Source organism: Bombina bombina, chromosome 3 (assembly GCF_027579735.1).
Source record: "Bombina bombina isolate aBomBom1 chromosome 3, aBomBom1.pri, whole genome shotgun sequence".
Lineage (NCBI taxonomy): Eukaryota > Metazoa > Chordata > Amphibia > Anura > Bombinatoridae > Bombina > Bombina bombina.
This window is the reverse complement of record NC_069501.1, coordinates 370,965,607-370,981,366: the sequence shown is the minus strand read 5'-3', so window position 1 is coordinate 370,981,366 and position 15,760 is coordinate 370,965,607. Positions and strand designations below refer to the sequence as shown.

General features: G+C 39.2%; 1 protein-coding gene across 1 annotated transcript in view; it reads right to left on the bottom strand.

The window, feature by feature from the left end:
- The window catches only part of F5 (coagulation factor V), a 423,639-nt gene that overhangs the window by 359,118 nt on the left and 48,761 nt on the right, over nt 1–15,760 (bottom strand). The window contains exons 2-3 of the mRNA XM_053706505.1: nt 10,040–10,122; nt 942–1,064 (exon numbers count right to left, since the gene is read on the bottom strand). Coding sequence (XP_053562480.1) covers nt 942–1,064; nt 10,040–10,122 — 206 coding nt within the window. The remainder of the gene's footprint in view (nt 1–941; nt 1,065–10,039; nt 10,123–15,760) is intronic.

Here is a 15,760-nt window from a genome sequence, read left to right as displayed (position 1 = left end):
AAAGGTGGCTATATTGGTCACTGATTTGTTTTTGTTTTGTTTTTGAATGTCAGAAATGTATATTTGTGAATGTTGAGATGTTATATTGGTTTCACTGGTAAAAATAAATAATTGAAATGGGTATATATTTGTTTTTTGTTAAGTTGCCTAATAATTATGCACAGTAATAGTCACCTGCACACACAGATATCCCCCTAAAATAGCTATAACTAAAAACAAACTAAAAACTACTTCCAAAACTATTCAGCTTTGATATTAATGAGTTTTTTGGGTTCATTGAGAACATGGTTGTTGTTCAATAATAAAATTAATCCTCATAAATACAACTTGCCTAATAATTCTGCACTCCCTGTATATATATATATATATTTTTTTTTTTTTAAAACCATTAACCATTTTTTCTGTAGTGTAGCTGTCCCCCATCATTACCTTACTCCCAGATCTCTTTCCCACAATGGTTCCCACCTAGGATCCACCTTATTGCCCTTCCTCCCTTCTCCCTCCTTCCCGGCTTTTTTTTTATTTATGTTCCCTTTCTGTGTAGCGTAGCTTTCCCACCCTTCTCCCGCCCCCTCCAGCTGTGGGCCGCCCACTTGCCTCCCTCCTTACGCTCCCACCCACCAACGATTGGCACCACCCCTGTCCGATGCAGAGAGGGCCACAGAGTGCATCGGTAACTCTACAAATCTATTTCTGCAGTGCCCCACTCATGGGGCATGCAGAAATTGCGCAATCTCGCTATTTTGAGCTAGATCGCGGCAGAGAGAAGCCCAGGACTGCAGTGACGTACAGGGTACGTCGCTGGTCCTTAAGGGCATAATGACTTGCATCGTACAGGGTACGACGCTGGTCGTTTAGGGGTTAACAATGATTTAATTTTACACTAAATATAATAAGGATAGTAAAAACAAGAAAGAAATGTATTAAACACTTGTTTTTACCTTCTGACATTTTTCCATATGTAATGCCTTGTGGATGAATGGTTAGCGGTTTATCCGCCATGTTTTTAAAATGTACTTTAATTGTGTCTCCCACTTCTGCACGCAATGTTGGGCCCATAATGCCTAAAACCATAAATAAAAAAGATTAAATCAGTTTTTTTTTTCTTTAAATTTTTTGTGTTCATTTAAAGTGAAAATCCGATTTACCATCACTATAAATAAATTGTATTTTAATTAATTATTTACGAAAAAAAGGGTGCTAAACTCTAAACCCTGGCTGTGCAGCGGCAGCTTGTTAAAGTCAGCGGCTCCGGCCGCCCACTGAACATCGCTCTTTACCAATGAGGTAACATTTCAACCTCTAAACCAATAGCCATGCTAGGATATCAGTTGACAAGCATTGGTTTAGAGAGCTTTAGCAAAGTGCCGCAGCAGAGCCAATGTGAGTTTAGCACCATTTTGTTTAGTAAATGATGAGTTAAATTACATTTAATTTTTAGTGATGGTAAATCATAATGTTTTTTTAAAAGCTCAAATTTACCATCACTTTAAAGTCATTCAAATGTAACATAAAGAGCACATATAAAAGAGAAACAAACCAAAAATAGAGAAATCTACAGTGATAAATCTCATGTAACTTGTCATGTTGGTCTTACTAATGTAGTGTTCTTGTCAGCATGACTCTCAGACTAATTAAAACAGAAACAGTCACTTTTACTATAGCCATTTCATTTACTGAGTTCACCAATTGTATGTTTTTGAGACAATACCTGAAGGGAACATTTCTCTCAGCTTTAGGCTATACCCTACATCTACTATAGAGTGGTCTTTGACATGGTTACCAGTACGGATGGGCAAATGTTTTACAACATTTGAAAAATGAAACTAATTTTAACACATTTGCTGTAACATTTGTTTAATGTAATAGTATTTCTAATGCTCTCTTCAAATGTAATATTCAAATTATGCAATATTCGAAATAAAAAAATTATAATCAATCTATTTATATCTATTATGTATCATTTTACTAAATTTAATACCACTTGAACTATTGAACTTCTAAATAGAATTTGTTAAATCAAATGTTACATTAGAAATTTTTAATGTGGTTATTCGATCTAATTATAAACAATCGAAAATTAAAGTAACATTCAAAAACCGGAAATAACATTTGATTAACGAATTTTAATAGATTTTCGTTCTTATCAATTTTGAATTGTCCAAAACAAAAGTTCACAGGACTATTCGCTCTAACAAGCAAAGTGCCCGTCCTTAGTTACTTAGGATACATAGCAGGTAGATAAGAGAGAGATCAAGCAACAAAAACATGCAAAAGAAAAAAACATTTTCAATAACACACTCATATTACATGACATATACCTACATTTTAAGAATGTACAGGTAGCCCTCAGTTTACGCCGGGGTTAGGTTCCAGAAGGAATGGTTGTAAATTGAAACCGTTGTAAATTGAAAGCCAGTGTCATGAGATGCAGGACATATGCAGGACACAGCAATGATGGTACAACTCTATTTTATTACAGAGCATAGCAATACACATCCAGACAGGTTGATTGTACTAAACTAACTGCGACACAGACACCGGACCTAAGCCCCGCCCACATGCTAGTGACATCACATCCTGCTATCATCACATCTTCCCCTTTTTCAAAGACAAAGCATACATTCGCATATATTAAATAACAAGGTACACCAACAGGGTATACAACAACATTTTGTTTTAGAACATTATAAAAACAGATAGATTAGAAAACATGAACAAATAAATTACATCCTGACTTGGACATCGGGGTAGACTACCCTAGTCCACAGTGACCATGGGATTATTCTGCCCATACTTCCGGTCACTGTTCTAGCTAAAGTCAGTCCCTGTATCGGGCCGGAAGCCTCACCACTCTTCCGCTTGATGTAACTTTGCATGAACTGTCCTCTGATACAGAAGATGGTGAACAAGAGTCTGCTGGAGGCAAAGATATATCCCCGCTATGATCTTGCTGAGGGGAAGGCACCTCTCTTAGAACAGGGGATCCCACCGGCGGTGGTACTGAGGTATCCGGTTCCAGACTCTCAGATACAGGCTGAAGATGTCTTCGGTTACGGCGTGTAACCGTCCCTCCCTCTGTAAGGACTGTGTAAGACCTTGGTTCTGGAGAGCGGCCCACTACCTATAGCAGGCGTCTTCCATTTCTTCTCATCATCCAGTTTAATTCTGACACTTTGGCCCGCTTTCAGTTCCTGTAAAGGCCTGACAGAATGTCTCCTGTCGTAGAAGAAACGATAACCCTTTTTGGCCTCTTCATCCCTCCTAAGGACTTCGTCCCGAGGAACAGGGCCAGGCGGCTTGAAGACACCCACTGAGGGTAAAGTGGTGCGAATCTGGCGTCCTAGCATCAGCTGTGCCGGGCTAAACCCGGTGGCTTGAATGGGCGTCGCCCTGTATGACAAGAGGGCTAGGTACGGTTCAGATTGCTTTAGAATGAATTTTGTTGTTTGAACTGCCCTTTCAGCCATTCCGTTGGCCTGCGGATAATGTGGACTTGACGTGGAATGTACAAAATCATATTCCCTGCTGAAAGCACTGAACTCTGTAGAAGCGAACTGCATGCCATTATCACTCACCAGCTCCATTGGAATGCCCCAGCGGGCGAACAAGCTCTTCAGGCGAATGATAACGGCCTGACTTGTGATATCATTCAGAGGTGCTATTTCCAAATACCTGGAATAGTAGTCGATAACAACAAGAAACTTTTTCCCGTGCAGTTCGCACAAATCAGCAGCTATTTTCTGCCACGGCCCCGCAGGCAGCGGAGTAGACATTAAGGGCTCCCTTCTCTGAGTAGGCCGGCGTTCCCGGCAAAAGGCACATTTAGACACGTGATTTGCAATGTCGGAGCTGATCCCAGGCCACCACACAGCTGTAGCTGCTCTTTCTCTGCACTTTGTAATGCCTAAGTGGCCATCGTGAATCCTGTTTAACATCTCCTTCCTCATGCTGACAGGAATTACAATACGGTCTTGGAACAGCACCAACCCCTCCAGCTCCGTGAGCTGCGACCTCTCTGGCTGGTAAGCATTTAAAGACATCCAGGCTGCCCGGCTCTCGGGCCAGCCATCTCTTATGTACCTTATAACTTCTTGCAGATCTGTGTCCAAATATGTCTCTTTCTTTATCTCTTCCAGTTTCCTTGAAGAAATGGACTTAGAGGCCAGAACTGAATCAACATACACTTTTACATCCGACTCTGTGGAGGATTCTTCAGCAGCAGCCAGCGGGAGCCTGGACAGTGTATCTGCCACAACCAGCTGCTTCCCCGGCACATGCACTGCCTGAACATTGAACCTGAGTAGTCTCATTAAAAGTCTCTGGCATCTCAAGGGTGTTTTGTCGATGTCATAAGAATTGATAAGAGGGACTAGCGGTTTGTGGTCAGTTTCCAGACTAAATTTCTCCAAACCCACTAGATAACGCTGAAAGCGCTCACAGGCTCAAACTGCAGCCAGGCACTCTTTCTCAATTTGAGCGTATTTTGACTCCGCAGCCGTCAGTGTGCGGGAACAGTAGGCGATGGGCTGTAGTTTGTTGTCATTCAGCTGCAGGAGTGCAGCCCCCAACCCATAACTGCTTGCATCAGCACTAACCACAGTCTTTTTTGAAGGGTCGTAGAACCCCAGCACTGGGGCAGACCCCAGCAGGGACTTAGCATGCAGGAACGCTTTTTCTTGTGAGGGTCCCCAGACCCAGGCAACATCTTTCTTAAGCAACTCTGTGATAGGGTGCAAAACTGTAGATAAATCTGGAAGAAACTTGCCCACGTAATTTACAAGGCCCAATATCTGTCTCAGCTCATGTACATCAGAAGGGCTTTTCATCTGTTCGATAGCCCGAATTTTCTCGGGGTCCGGCTTGATGCCATCCCCGTTGATGATATGCCCAAAGTAGCATAATTCAGTTTACCTAAAATGACATTTTTCTTTATTCAGCTTCAGCCCAGACTCTTTGATAGCCTGCAGCACACAACTCAAACGCTGATCATGCTCCTCCACTGTAGACCCATACACTAGAATGTCGTCCATGACGACTGCTGTGCCCACGTGGCCACTCAGGAGAGAACTCATTTCCCTCTGAAAGATCTCAGGAGCGGAGGATATCCCAAAGGGAAGTCTGCAGAAACAGAACCGACCTACCGGAGTGATAAAGGTAGTCAGTTTGCGGCACTTTGGATCCAGGGGGATCTGCCAAAAGCCGCTAGAAGCGTCTAATGTGGAAAAGAACTTCGCCCCAGCCAACTTCGGGGCTATATCTTCCAGTGTCGGCAGCACAAATCTCTCCCTCTTCACTGCCTCATTCAACCTTTTCAGGTCCACACAGATGCGCACCTTTCCGTTTTTCTTTGCAACTGGAACAATGGGGGCACACCAATCAGTTGCTTCAACAACCTCTTCAATAACCCCCATAGACTTCATGCGCATGAGCTCTTTCTCCACTTGAGGCATGAGCGGGAACGGAATTCTACGAGGAGTAGAAATACTGTACGGGACTGCGTCACTTTTAAGTGCTATACGGACAGGTTTGCAGCTCAGTAGGCCCAACTCGCCAAACATATCTTCAGAGATCTCATTCACTCTGGCCACGAGGCCCAAGTCACAGGCTGCTTTTCTGCTCAATAAACTGTTAACACACTGACCTCGGATCACATGCACCCACATGGTGAACTTCCTTTGTTTGTACTCACAGCTGGCAAGAAATTTCCCCACACAATCAATGCGGCCACCAGGACTATGAACATTTGTAGTAACCTTCGCCAGCTGGGGCTGTCGAGGCAGTTTCATAAATTCAGCAAAAGACATTACAGTGATATCAGCTCCTGTGTCAATCTTAAAATCAACATTGGCTCCCATTACAGCAAAGGTAACTTTCCAATCTTCCTCTGAGCTTGTCCGTTCCACAACAGACCCCACAAAAGACACTTCCTGACCCTCCTGGTCACTGTCCACCTGCATCTCCTTAATGTATTCAGTTTTACACACCACTTCAAAATGGCCTATTCTGTTACATTTTCTGCATCTTTTATCTCTGGCCGGGCATATAGCACTCTGATCATGAGCCCGGTAGCACCGTGTGCATCGGCCATGTTGCGCCCATCCACTTCTAGGCCTTTCCAGTACTTTAGATCTACCGCTCACACTGTGCCTTTCACTAGTAATTTTCCTAGACTGTTGCACTTCATCCACAATACTCTCAGACCTCAGATCAGCACTTTGCTTTTTCACCAGTTCACTCTGGCGGGCCATCCTAATAGCCCCGTCTAACGTTAAATCAGGCTCTAACTGCAGCTTCAGGGAGACTTCAGCATCTGCAATTCCAATAACTATTCTGTCTCTGATTTGCTCTTCTTTAGCAACACCAAACTCACAGAATTCAGCTAATTCAAACAGGCTGCGCACAAATGACTCCACAGATTCTCCCACACGCTGATTACGTTTGTGAAAACAAGCTCTCTCATGAATCACATTTCTTTTGGGCACAAAGTGGGCACTGAGTTTATCCATAACTATATCAAAGTTAACTTCGTCCCCTTCTTGGAAAGTAAAAGCATTGAACACTGGCTCTACATCTTTCCCCATAGAATATAAAAGAGAATTAACTTGTACTTCACCACTCTCCTTGTTCAGTTTGGATGCAATCCTGAAGCGCTGAAACCGCTGACGCCATGTGGGCCAAGCTGCAGGCTGAGAAAAGTCAAAAGGCTCAGGTGGGGTAAACTTTGACATCGTCATCATCAGAAACAGAAGCGTAGTCCAGAACTTCTGACACCATGTCATGAGATGCAGGACATATGCAGGACACAGCAATGATGGTACAACTCTATTTTATTACAGAGCATAGCAATACACATCCAGACAGGTTGATTGTACTAAACTAACTGCGACACAGACACCGGACCTAAGCCCCGCCCACATGCTAGTGACATCACATCCTGCTATCATCACAGCCAGTTTATAATGTAAGTCAATGGGAAGTGAGGGAGTTAGGTTCCAGGCCCCTCTAAAAATTGGCAAAAGTAACACCTAAAGTAAAGAGGGGTAGTGTACAAGCGCTAAGGCAATCCCCAAGCTGTATCCAAACAGAGGTCCTAACCAACCTCCAAAAAAAAATAGCACAAATAGTAAGAAGTGAATACAGCGCCAACAGGAGCCACGTCCTGGTTTTATCTATGTGTTTACACGATTGATACCTTTCTTTATATACGTATAACTGATTATACATATCAGATAGATGGACAACTAAGTCCAAATTGTTTCCATTGGGATTTTGTATTTTTATTTATCTATGCTCAACTATTGGAGCAAACGAGAAATATATATATATAAATACAATCTAGGACTTTTTAACAGCTAAGCAGTTTGCCCTCTGTAAATAATTCATCACAGGTTAATTTCTTTCTCCTCTAACTATGATTCTGATCTATTTAAAATAAAAAAACTTTATTTTTCATAAATATACGAGATCTTACTATCAGAGCATGGATCAATGACATTGAAGGATCCATAAAGCTATATACAACTCCTTTTTTCTTTATGGAGTGTCAAGCATATCTCAAAATATTTTAACAATATGTTAACACATATTATAATATTTAAGATCACTCAATCCACTACTAGTGTATCTTAAATATATTTTAACAATATGTTAACACATATTATAATATTTAAGATCACTCAATCCACTACTAGTGTATCTTAAATATATTTTAACAATATGTTAACACATATTATAATATTCAAGATCACTCAATCCATCTACTAGTGTAATGATGGATATATAAATTATGGTTATAGAGAGAAAATATTATTTGACCCCCTTTGGACTTAAGAGAAATAGATAGAAAAACCGATTTTTCAACTTTAAAATCTGTTTTCCAAAAGCACTTGTTTTTAATGTTTTTATTGTTTTCTTTGTCCCACTGACATAAGATATGTGTTATTTTTTCGCAAATCTCACTGTTTGTGATCACATAGCCTTCATTTATTGTTATCATGTTTGGGGGCCAATAATACCTTGACACTTATCCCCTTAAGAGACGCATTGGTAGGCATTATTCTGACAATTTCATCCCCAAAACTCTCTAAAGATCTAATATGCTAGATGGGAGGCGTAACTGACAGCCGCATATATTAGCATTGTACATCATACTAATGTTGCTAGCGGCTTGTTTATTTAGAATCGCCGGACTGGAAGTGACGTTAACGGTTACGTCACTTCCGGGTAGTTACGATATCGAGCTTGAAACCGGTAACCCAGAAACAAACATACCGGCAATCGAGAAACAAACAAATGGATAAACCTAAGGCCATATACACGCCTTTTGAATGATCTATATATGTCAGATATGTCTAGAATTAATCCGGTAAGATTTACATACTTCCGGTTTGCTATATGGGGGAATCTTTTAGGTGTCACACAGGAAGTGGAGGGATTTGGCGCCCAAACAATACAATTAATCAATTAAACTATCATATAGGTTATTACTTCTAAACTGTATATAAGGCTAGTTGCCATTACCAATATTTTAGTCTTGAGAAAGGCCCTATTTTGAGGGCAGAAACGCGTTGACATATTGGTAAGCATTATTCTAATATTTACTTCATTCTCATATTGGATACACTATGTTGTGAATTTCTTTTTTACAGGGACACTTTTTAGGATACCATAGGAGCAGCTGACAGGTGCTAGGATCCAATCAGCTACTTCAGCCACCTCACTCAGGAATTTGGATCTGTTAAAGCAGGGATGTCCAAACTTTGCTCTCCAGAGGTTTTGGAACTACATTTCCCATGATGCTCAGCTAGATAAAATGCTGGCTGAGCATCATCGGAAATGTAGTTCCAAAACCTCTGGAGAGCAAAGTTTGGACACCCCTGTGTTAAAGTAACTAATATTGGAAGGAACCAATTTCTTCACTTTTATCTTTTTTTCATCACCCATTTTTTCCACTTTTTTTGGTTTTGATTTACTTATTTTTGTTCTTCACTAACATTTGTTGATCAACATTTTTGGAATATGTTTATTTTTCATGTTGTTTTTATTGCATATTGTGTATTTAATTTAATTTTTATCTTTACCTCACTGGATTAGTAGTTAGCATTTGTTATCATCATCTGCACTCACTTACATTTTTGACCGTATCTACACAATTATTTTTAACATCCCCCTTTTCTTTGCACTGCAGTGCATTTTTCTATTTTTTGGATATTATTGTTTGTATTATTGTTTATAGATTTTTTGTTTGATGCATTGATTGAGTTTGACTTAGGATAACTCTGTTTCACTAGTTTACACTCTTCTTCTGGTGTACCACTCACACTGATCACCTGTTATTATCTCTGTTTTTATTGTAATTATCACCTTTGGCCCTTTGAGCCGCTCCTGCAAGATATTCCTGTACTTTTATCTTTATGTGTTTTTATATATATTTTTACATATAGTCTTTTATTGCTGATGCCTTTTTACTTGGCCCATTAAATAATTTTTTTTATCTCTCTGTGAGTATTTTTTGCACCTCTCTGTGAGTATATTAATCCCTTGGCCTCCTGTTGGCGCTGTATTCACTTCTTACTAAAAGTAACACCTAATACATTATTTTTAAAGCTTTGAAATGAAGACTTTAAATGCTAAACAGCATTATAAACCTAATACACAACACAGACTTTACTTGCATTTTTCTGCAAACAGTTCTTTCTATGCATTCCAATCTGGACTGATTTATAGACAGGAAGATCTTGTTCCTTTGCAAGCTGCTCAATAGCTCAGGTCTGGTTAAACTAATTAATTTCAGCTTGCTTGTCTTGCATTTCTTTGCTGCAACACAAGCGGACAGCTCTACCTACTGGCTATTTTAATCAATGCACTGCTTCTCAATGCTTTTCAATAGCAGTCACATGACTGAAAAAAAGTGTAAACCGAGGGCCACCTGTACACACAAAAATCATCAATACTGGAAAGAGGACAATCACAACTGACTACAGCTGCACACACTAATATGTATTTATATTTATAAAACTAGATTAATGATTCTCACCTGAAACCTCAGAAAATGGTTTTGGTACTTTAAAACCTGCTTCATATTCTCTGTACATCATCTTCTTGAAAAGCGCATCTGAACTAGAATAACATGAAATAAGGACATGAAAATTATTTGTCTTTCTACCCTCTACTTCTTCCCATTTGGAAAACAGTGTTTTTCTTCTTTACAACTCAATCATTCCATTTTGTCTCTTTATAAATACAATAAATATTTTTCCAAGTGTACATAATATAGATACAGTATCTATATTTTATGAAAGTATTTTGTGTCTAGTTTAATAAAATTAATGAAGTTACACTGCAATTAAAAAAAAAAAGCATTTCCCAAATAATGTTTTTTACAAGCTTAAAACAATATTATGACTCTGAAGTTCTACAGGTTTAAAGGGACATTGTAATGACAAAAATTAGGTTCTCTTTTGTTAGAGCATTTACATTTATCTCTATGGACCCTGAAATGCTATGTGTTTAACCCTCACATAGGTACTGCTTGTGGGCCATAGACCACTGATAATCCTGAGCGGAAACTGCTGCTGAGCCAATTAAACACAGCTAGATATGCAACTAGTGCTGCTGACTGGGTCAGCGGCAGTTTACGCTTGGAAACAGTAGTTCTCTACGGCTCCAAAGCAGTACTTTACCTAGGTTTTTAACCCATTGGCGGTGGTAAACACATGAATTTGGAGGGCTGAGAATGATAACATCAGGAACAACTTAAAGGGACAGTAAACAATCCTTTATAATGAAGCTTATTATATATACTTTTTATTTTTTAATATTATGGCAGGCTTTCAATATATCTATTCCGCTTTTGAAAGTTTAAATTGTGCCTGAAAACTTCGTTCTGATTCTTACCCCAGTCCGCCCCGACTCGCTGTAATTTTTTATTGCCTAGAGTGGGTGGTTTGGCTAGACTAAGAATACGCACACTCCTCTAATTGCAATGCGCTCACACAGATCCTTCCATATGCTACAGCGCTTGTGCTGCAGCATCACTCTGTCAGTTGACAGAGAAATTTAAACAGTGGATCGCTATAAGAATGTAATAGCGATCTGCTGTTTACACTACTAGAAGAAGGAAGCGTTTTATTTTCTACTCAAGCTACGTAATAAAAAATATTACCCCCTTCAATAAAAACAAGCACGTTGCAAAAGGGATGATTATTTCTACTATTTAGCTGTCATTTTTATTTTACTTCCAATTCATACACTGATCTTATTACCAGACATAGCATGAATAAGTATAAAGATATTTTATAAATCTTTATACATATATGCTATGTCTGGTAATTAGATCAGTGTATGTATTTAAAGTAAAAAAATATGACAGCTAAATAGTTGAAATAATCATCCCTTTTGCACTTGTAATTAAAAAGATTAAATTGATAGTGAGACTACAAGCAGCTATAAATTACAAATGCACATTGACATGTATATATACAGCTTGATGCTAAAAAAAACAACAACAAAAAATGCATGGGAGTGAAGCGCCATGATAGCTAGGCTTGTTTTGTTGCGTTCCACTATCTTCACTTCTTAATTGGTAGCACAGGACCTGAGCAGTTTTAATATATGTTAATTTAAAAGTAACGTTGACTGTCCCTTTAACCTCTTACAGTAGATTAAAACACAACTTTTATTGAATACAAAACAACAGTAAATGGAAACAGGCAGAATCAACTAACAAGCTCACGCATTTTGTCAGTGTGCCCTATAAAACTAACAAGCTCACGCATTTCGTCAGTGTGCCCTATAAAACTAACAAGCTCATGCATTTCGTCAGTGTGCCCTATAAAACTAACAAGCTCATGCATTTCGTCAGTGTGCCCTATAAAACTAACAAGCTCACGCATTTCGTCAGTGTGCCCTATAAAACTAACAAGCTCACGCATTTCATCAGTGTGCCCTATAAAACTAACAAGCTCACGTATTTCATCAGTGTGCCCTATAAAACTAACAAGCTCATGCATTTCATCAGTGTGCCCCATAAAACTAACAAGTTCACGCATTTTGTCAGTGTGCCCTATAAAACTAACAAGCTTATGCATTTCATCAGTGTGCCCCATAAAACTAACAAGATTACGCATTTCGTCAGTGTGCCCTATTCATAGCTTGACAATACTAAACTCTATATAAATGTAAATATTCCTAAACCCACTCCTATAGGTTAAAATCACTGATGAACTTTACACAGAGTTAAGATTAGGGTTTTAAGGAAAAAAAATATTATTAGATCTAGCTACACATTTATATAATATTACATATAATTTATATTATAAACATTTTATATAAAACCTCTTTAGGAAATAAAGGTACCATGTTAAAAGGATGTGAAAGCCAATATGAAACTCATGCTTAAAGGGATACTGAACCAAAATTTTTTCTTTCATGATTCAGATAGAGCATGCAATTTTAAGCAACTTTCTAATGTACTCCTATTATCAATTTTTCTTCATTCTCTTGCTATCTTTATTTGAAAAGCAAGAATGTAAGTTTAGAAGCCGGCCCATTTTTGGTTCACAACCTGGGTTGTGCTTGCTGATTGGTGGCTAAAGGCACCCACCAAAAAACAAGTGCTGTCCAGGTCTGAACCTTTTTTTTTAACTAAAGTTATTGGATTTACTTCAATTCTTCATTGAAAACATACCTAGGTACAGGGCCGTCTTTAATATTGATTGGACCCTTGGCAAACATTTTCTGGCCCCCCACCCGATGCAATTTCGCTCTCCACCCCAACTGTAGCCCTTTTGCTAGATGTGTGCCCACATAAGAGCAGTGACAAGGTGTACTGCCCCTGTACCCTTTTTCTGGGTATTTGTCCACTTTTATTGAGTATGCATTGCTCCTACATGACAGCAATGGCTACCTATGCGTCAAGTTAACAACAGAGATCAGATACACGGCCATGTATGTACCCTTTTGCTGCGTGTTTGCCGCTTTTATGTATGCACCTAAATGACAGCAATGACCAATGTATGGCTCCTGTACCCCTTTTGCTGAGTATGTGCCCACCCTGGAGAAGTGGGCCCTGCAGTTACCTGTTATGCACTGGGGTAATGTGTTCCCCATCAGCACCTTTCATCAACACAAGAGCAGACGGTCACCAAATAATGATGTGTCCTATCTGCTACTCACACGTATTAACACCGCGCAAACTTCCGCTACAGCGCACCCTGCTGCTGGTGAGTTAATGTGTGATTGCACTTATCCAATGGGCAAACAACATGCTACTTGTTTGTTTTTTTGCCTGAGAAGGAAAGCGTGGGAAAGTGATAGGTGTCATTAGTCAAAACAGTGCAGCTGAGGACTGTCCAGGACATTCAGAGGATGACCCGGGGAAAACTATTTGCGGGCAGTGCGGGCCCATGTTAAAGGCGGCCCTGTATAGGTAGGCTCAGAAGCAGCAATGCACAACTGGAACCTAGCTGGTGATTGGTGGCTACATATATCTCCCTCTTTCCATTGGTTTACCAGATGTGTTCAGCTAGCTCACAGTAGTGCAGTGCTGCTCTGGTGTCAAACACATAGTGGAAAATCACAATCCTTTACAAAAGCTTATCAAATAATTTGTCTACAAAAATCCCCATAGACTTTAAAGGTGACTTTTTGTAGAAAAACATTAGATAAGTATCTCTAAAGGATTGTGATCAACCCCATAGTTATGTGCAAGCTACAGTGACATAATAAAGTTCTCTAATATGTTAGAGCATTTTCTTTTGCACTTTGATGTCCCTTTAAGCTGATCACATCTTTACTATAAGAAAAGAGGATTTAACCTGTAAAATTGATGCTGCTTGGAATATGGAAAACACTTCCAGGAAACAAAATTTCCCTAACAGTTACATACATGACAAAATTATATCACATCCTGATGAAAGGCAATATTTAAATAGCCATTATACATTATCTAATTTGTTAGAGCACGTCATTTTAAGACTAGCAGCCCTTTAATGCTATGAGTTTAACTTCCACAAAGGGGTTAAAAACATAGCAGAAATAATGCTTTGCACTACAGGTCTCGAGTGAAAACTGCTGCTGATCCAACAAGCAGCGATAGTTACAGGTGCATAACTACAGAGGGTGCAGAGTCGGCGCTGTGATCGGGTCCATCGTTTCAGGGTAGTTACACAGCTGAGTTGTTTGCAGGGGTTAAATATGTATAATTAAAGGGACACTCTAGTCAAAATTAAACTTTCATGAATCAGATAGGGCATGCAATTTTAAACAACTTACCAATGTACTTTTATCATCAAATTTGCTTTGCTCTTTTGGTATTCTTTTTGGAAAGCTAAACCTAGGTAGGCTCATATACTAATATCTAAGCCGTTGAACTGCCTCTTATCTCAGTGCATTTTGACAGTTTTTGTACTCACGCCCGTGGAGTTATTTAAAAGCCAGCACAGATTGGATAAAATGCATGTCTGTCAAAAGAACTGAGATATGGGGGCAGTCTGCAGAGGCTTAGATACAAGGTAATCATAGAGGTAAAAATTCTATTAATATAAAAGTATTGGTTATTCAAAACTGGGGAATGTATAATAAAGAGATTATCTATCTTTTTAAACAATAAAAATTCTGGAGTAGATTGTCCCTTTAAAGGGTATCTAGACTTAAATTGATATGCGTTAATGGATTAGACCAGGGTACATCAAATATTGTTTCTGAAGACCCAGGGCGCTGATACCACATACCTTTGCGGCCCTATTGTTATGCTTGGTCTGAAAATTTCTGAAGTAATATACAAGATAGCTGCATTTTTAGGCAAAGTAACTAAAATGTGTGCATACGTTAGTCCTGATTGTAGTCAAACTTCAAAGTTTTGTAAAAAGGTAATAACAAACACACACACTCTCTCATACAACACACACCACACACACACACACACAACATGCACTCTCATACAACATACATACAACACACACACAAGCCGTGACGGATGACCCAGTAAACATGGTGTCCCGACCCATGTTTTGAAGAACCCTGGATTAGACCATATCATGTTTTGACTATAATGGCTCTTTAATGTAAGCTAGTCTTGTTATATAGATATAATATAATAGTATACAATTTATTTCTTTATAATTTTAGAGTTGTAGCTTCCTCCAGCTAGCAGTGTTTTTCCTAAAGTATACTGCCCATCTATAGTGAAAATAAACCAATGTACCCCCTCATGCAAAAAGGGGGCCGTTTCTAGGGTCGGTATTTTGCGATGTCCCAGCTTGTGCCAGAATTGTGGACATACTGGCTGATGCTGGTGCCAGTATTACTCAGGGACCTCTTCACTGACTGTCACTCAAGCTAAGACTGCTGTACAGAGGAGGTGGGTGGAGGAACACAGATTGTGTTATACAGTAGGAGAGGACTCCGTGTCTGATTACAGCAGGATGACTTGTATCACAGGTTGCCCCTCCTCCCCAGTCTAATAGTAGTACAGTCTTTTCCCACTGCTTTCAGTATGACTTACATTGCAGACAACTCCTGTTAAGAATTACTGGAAATGTTCTGGGGAGAAGGGATTATTAGAATTTAGTGCACATCAATATTACACCTTTATGATTCTAATAGATCATGCAATTTTTTTTTTTTATTATTATTTTTTTTAAATCTTTATTTATGAATGAAAAAATAGCAGTTTAGAAAAAGATTACAATTAATTGCATCATTTTACAGCATATACATCTTGTACAACAAATGTAAGTAGCCACAAGATTGATGG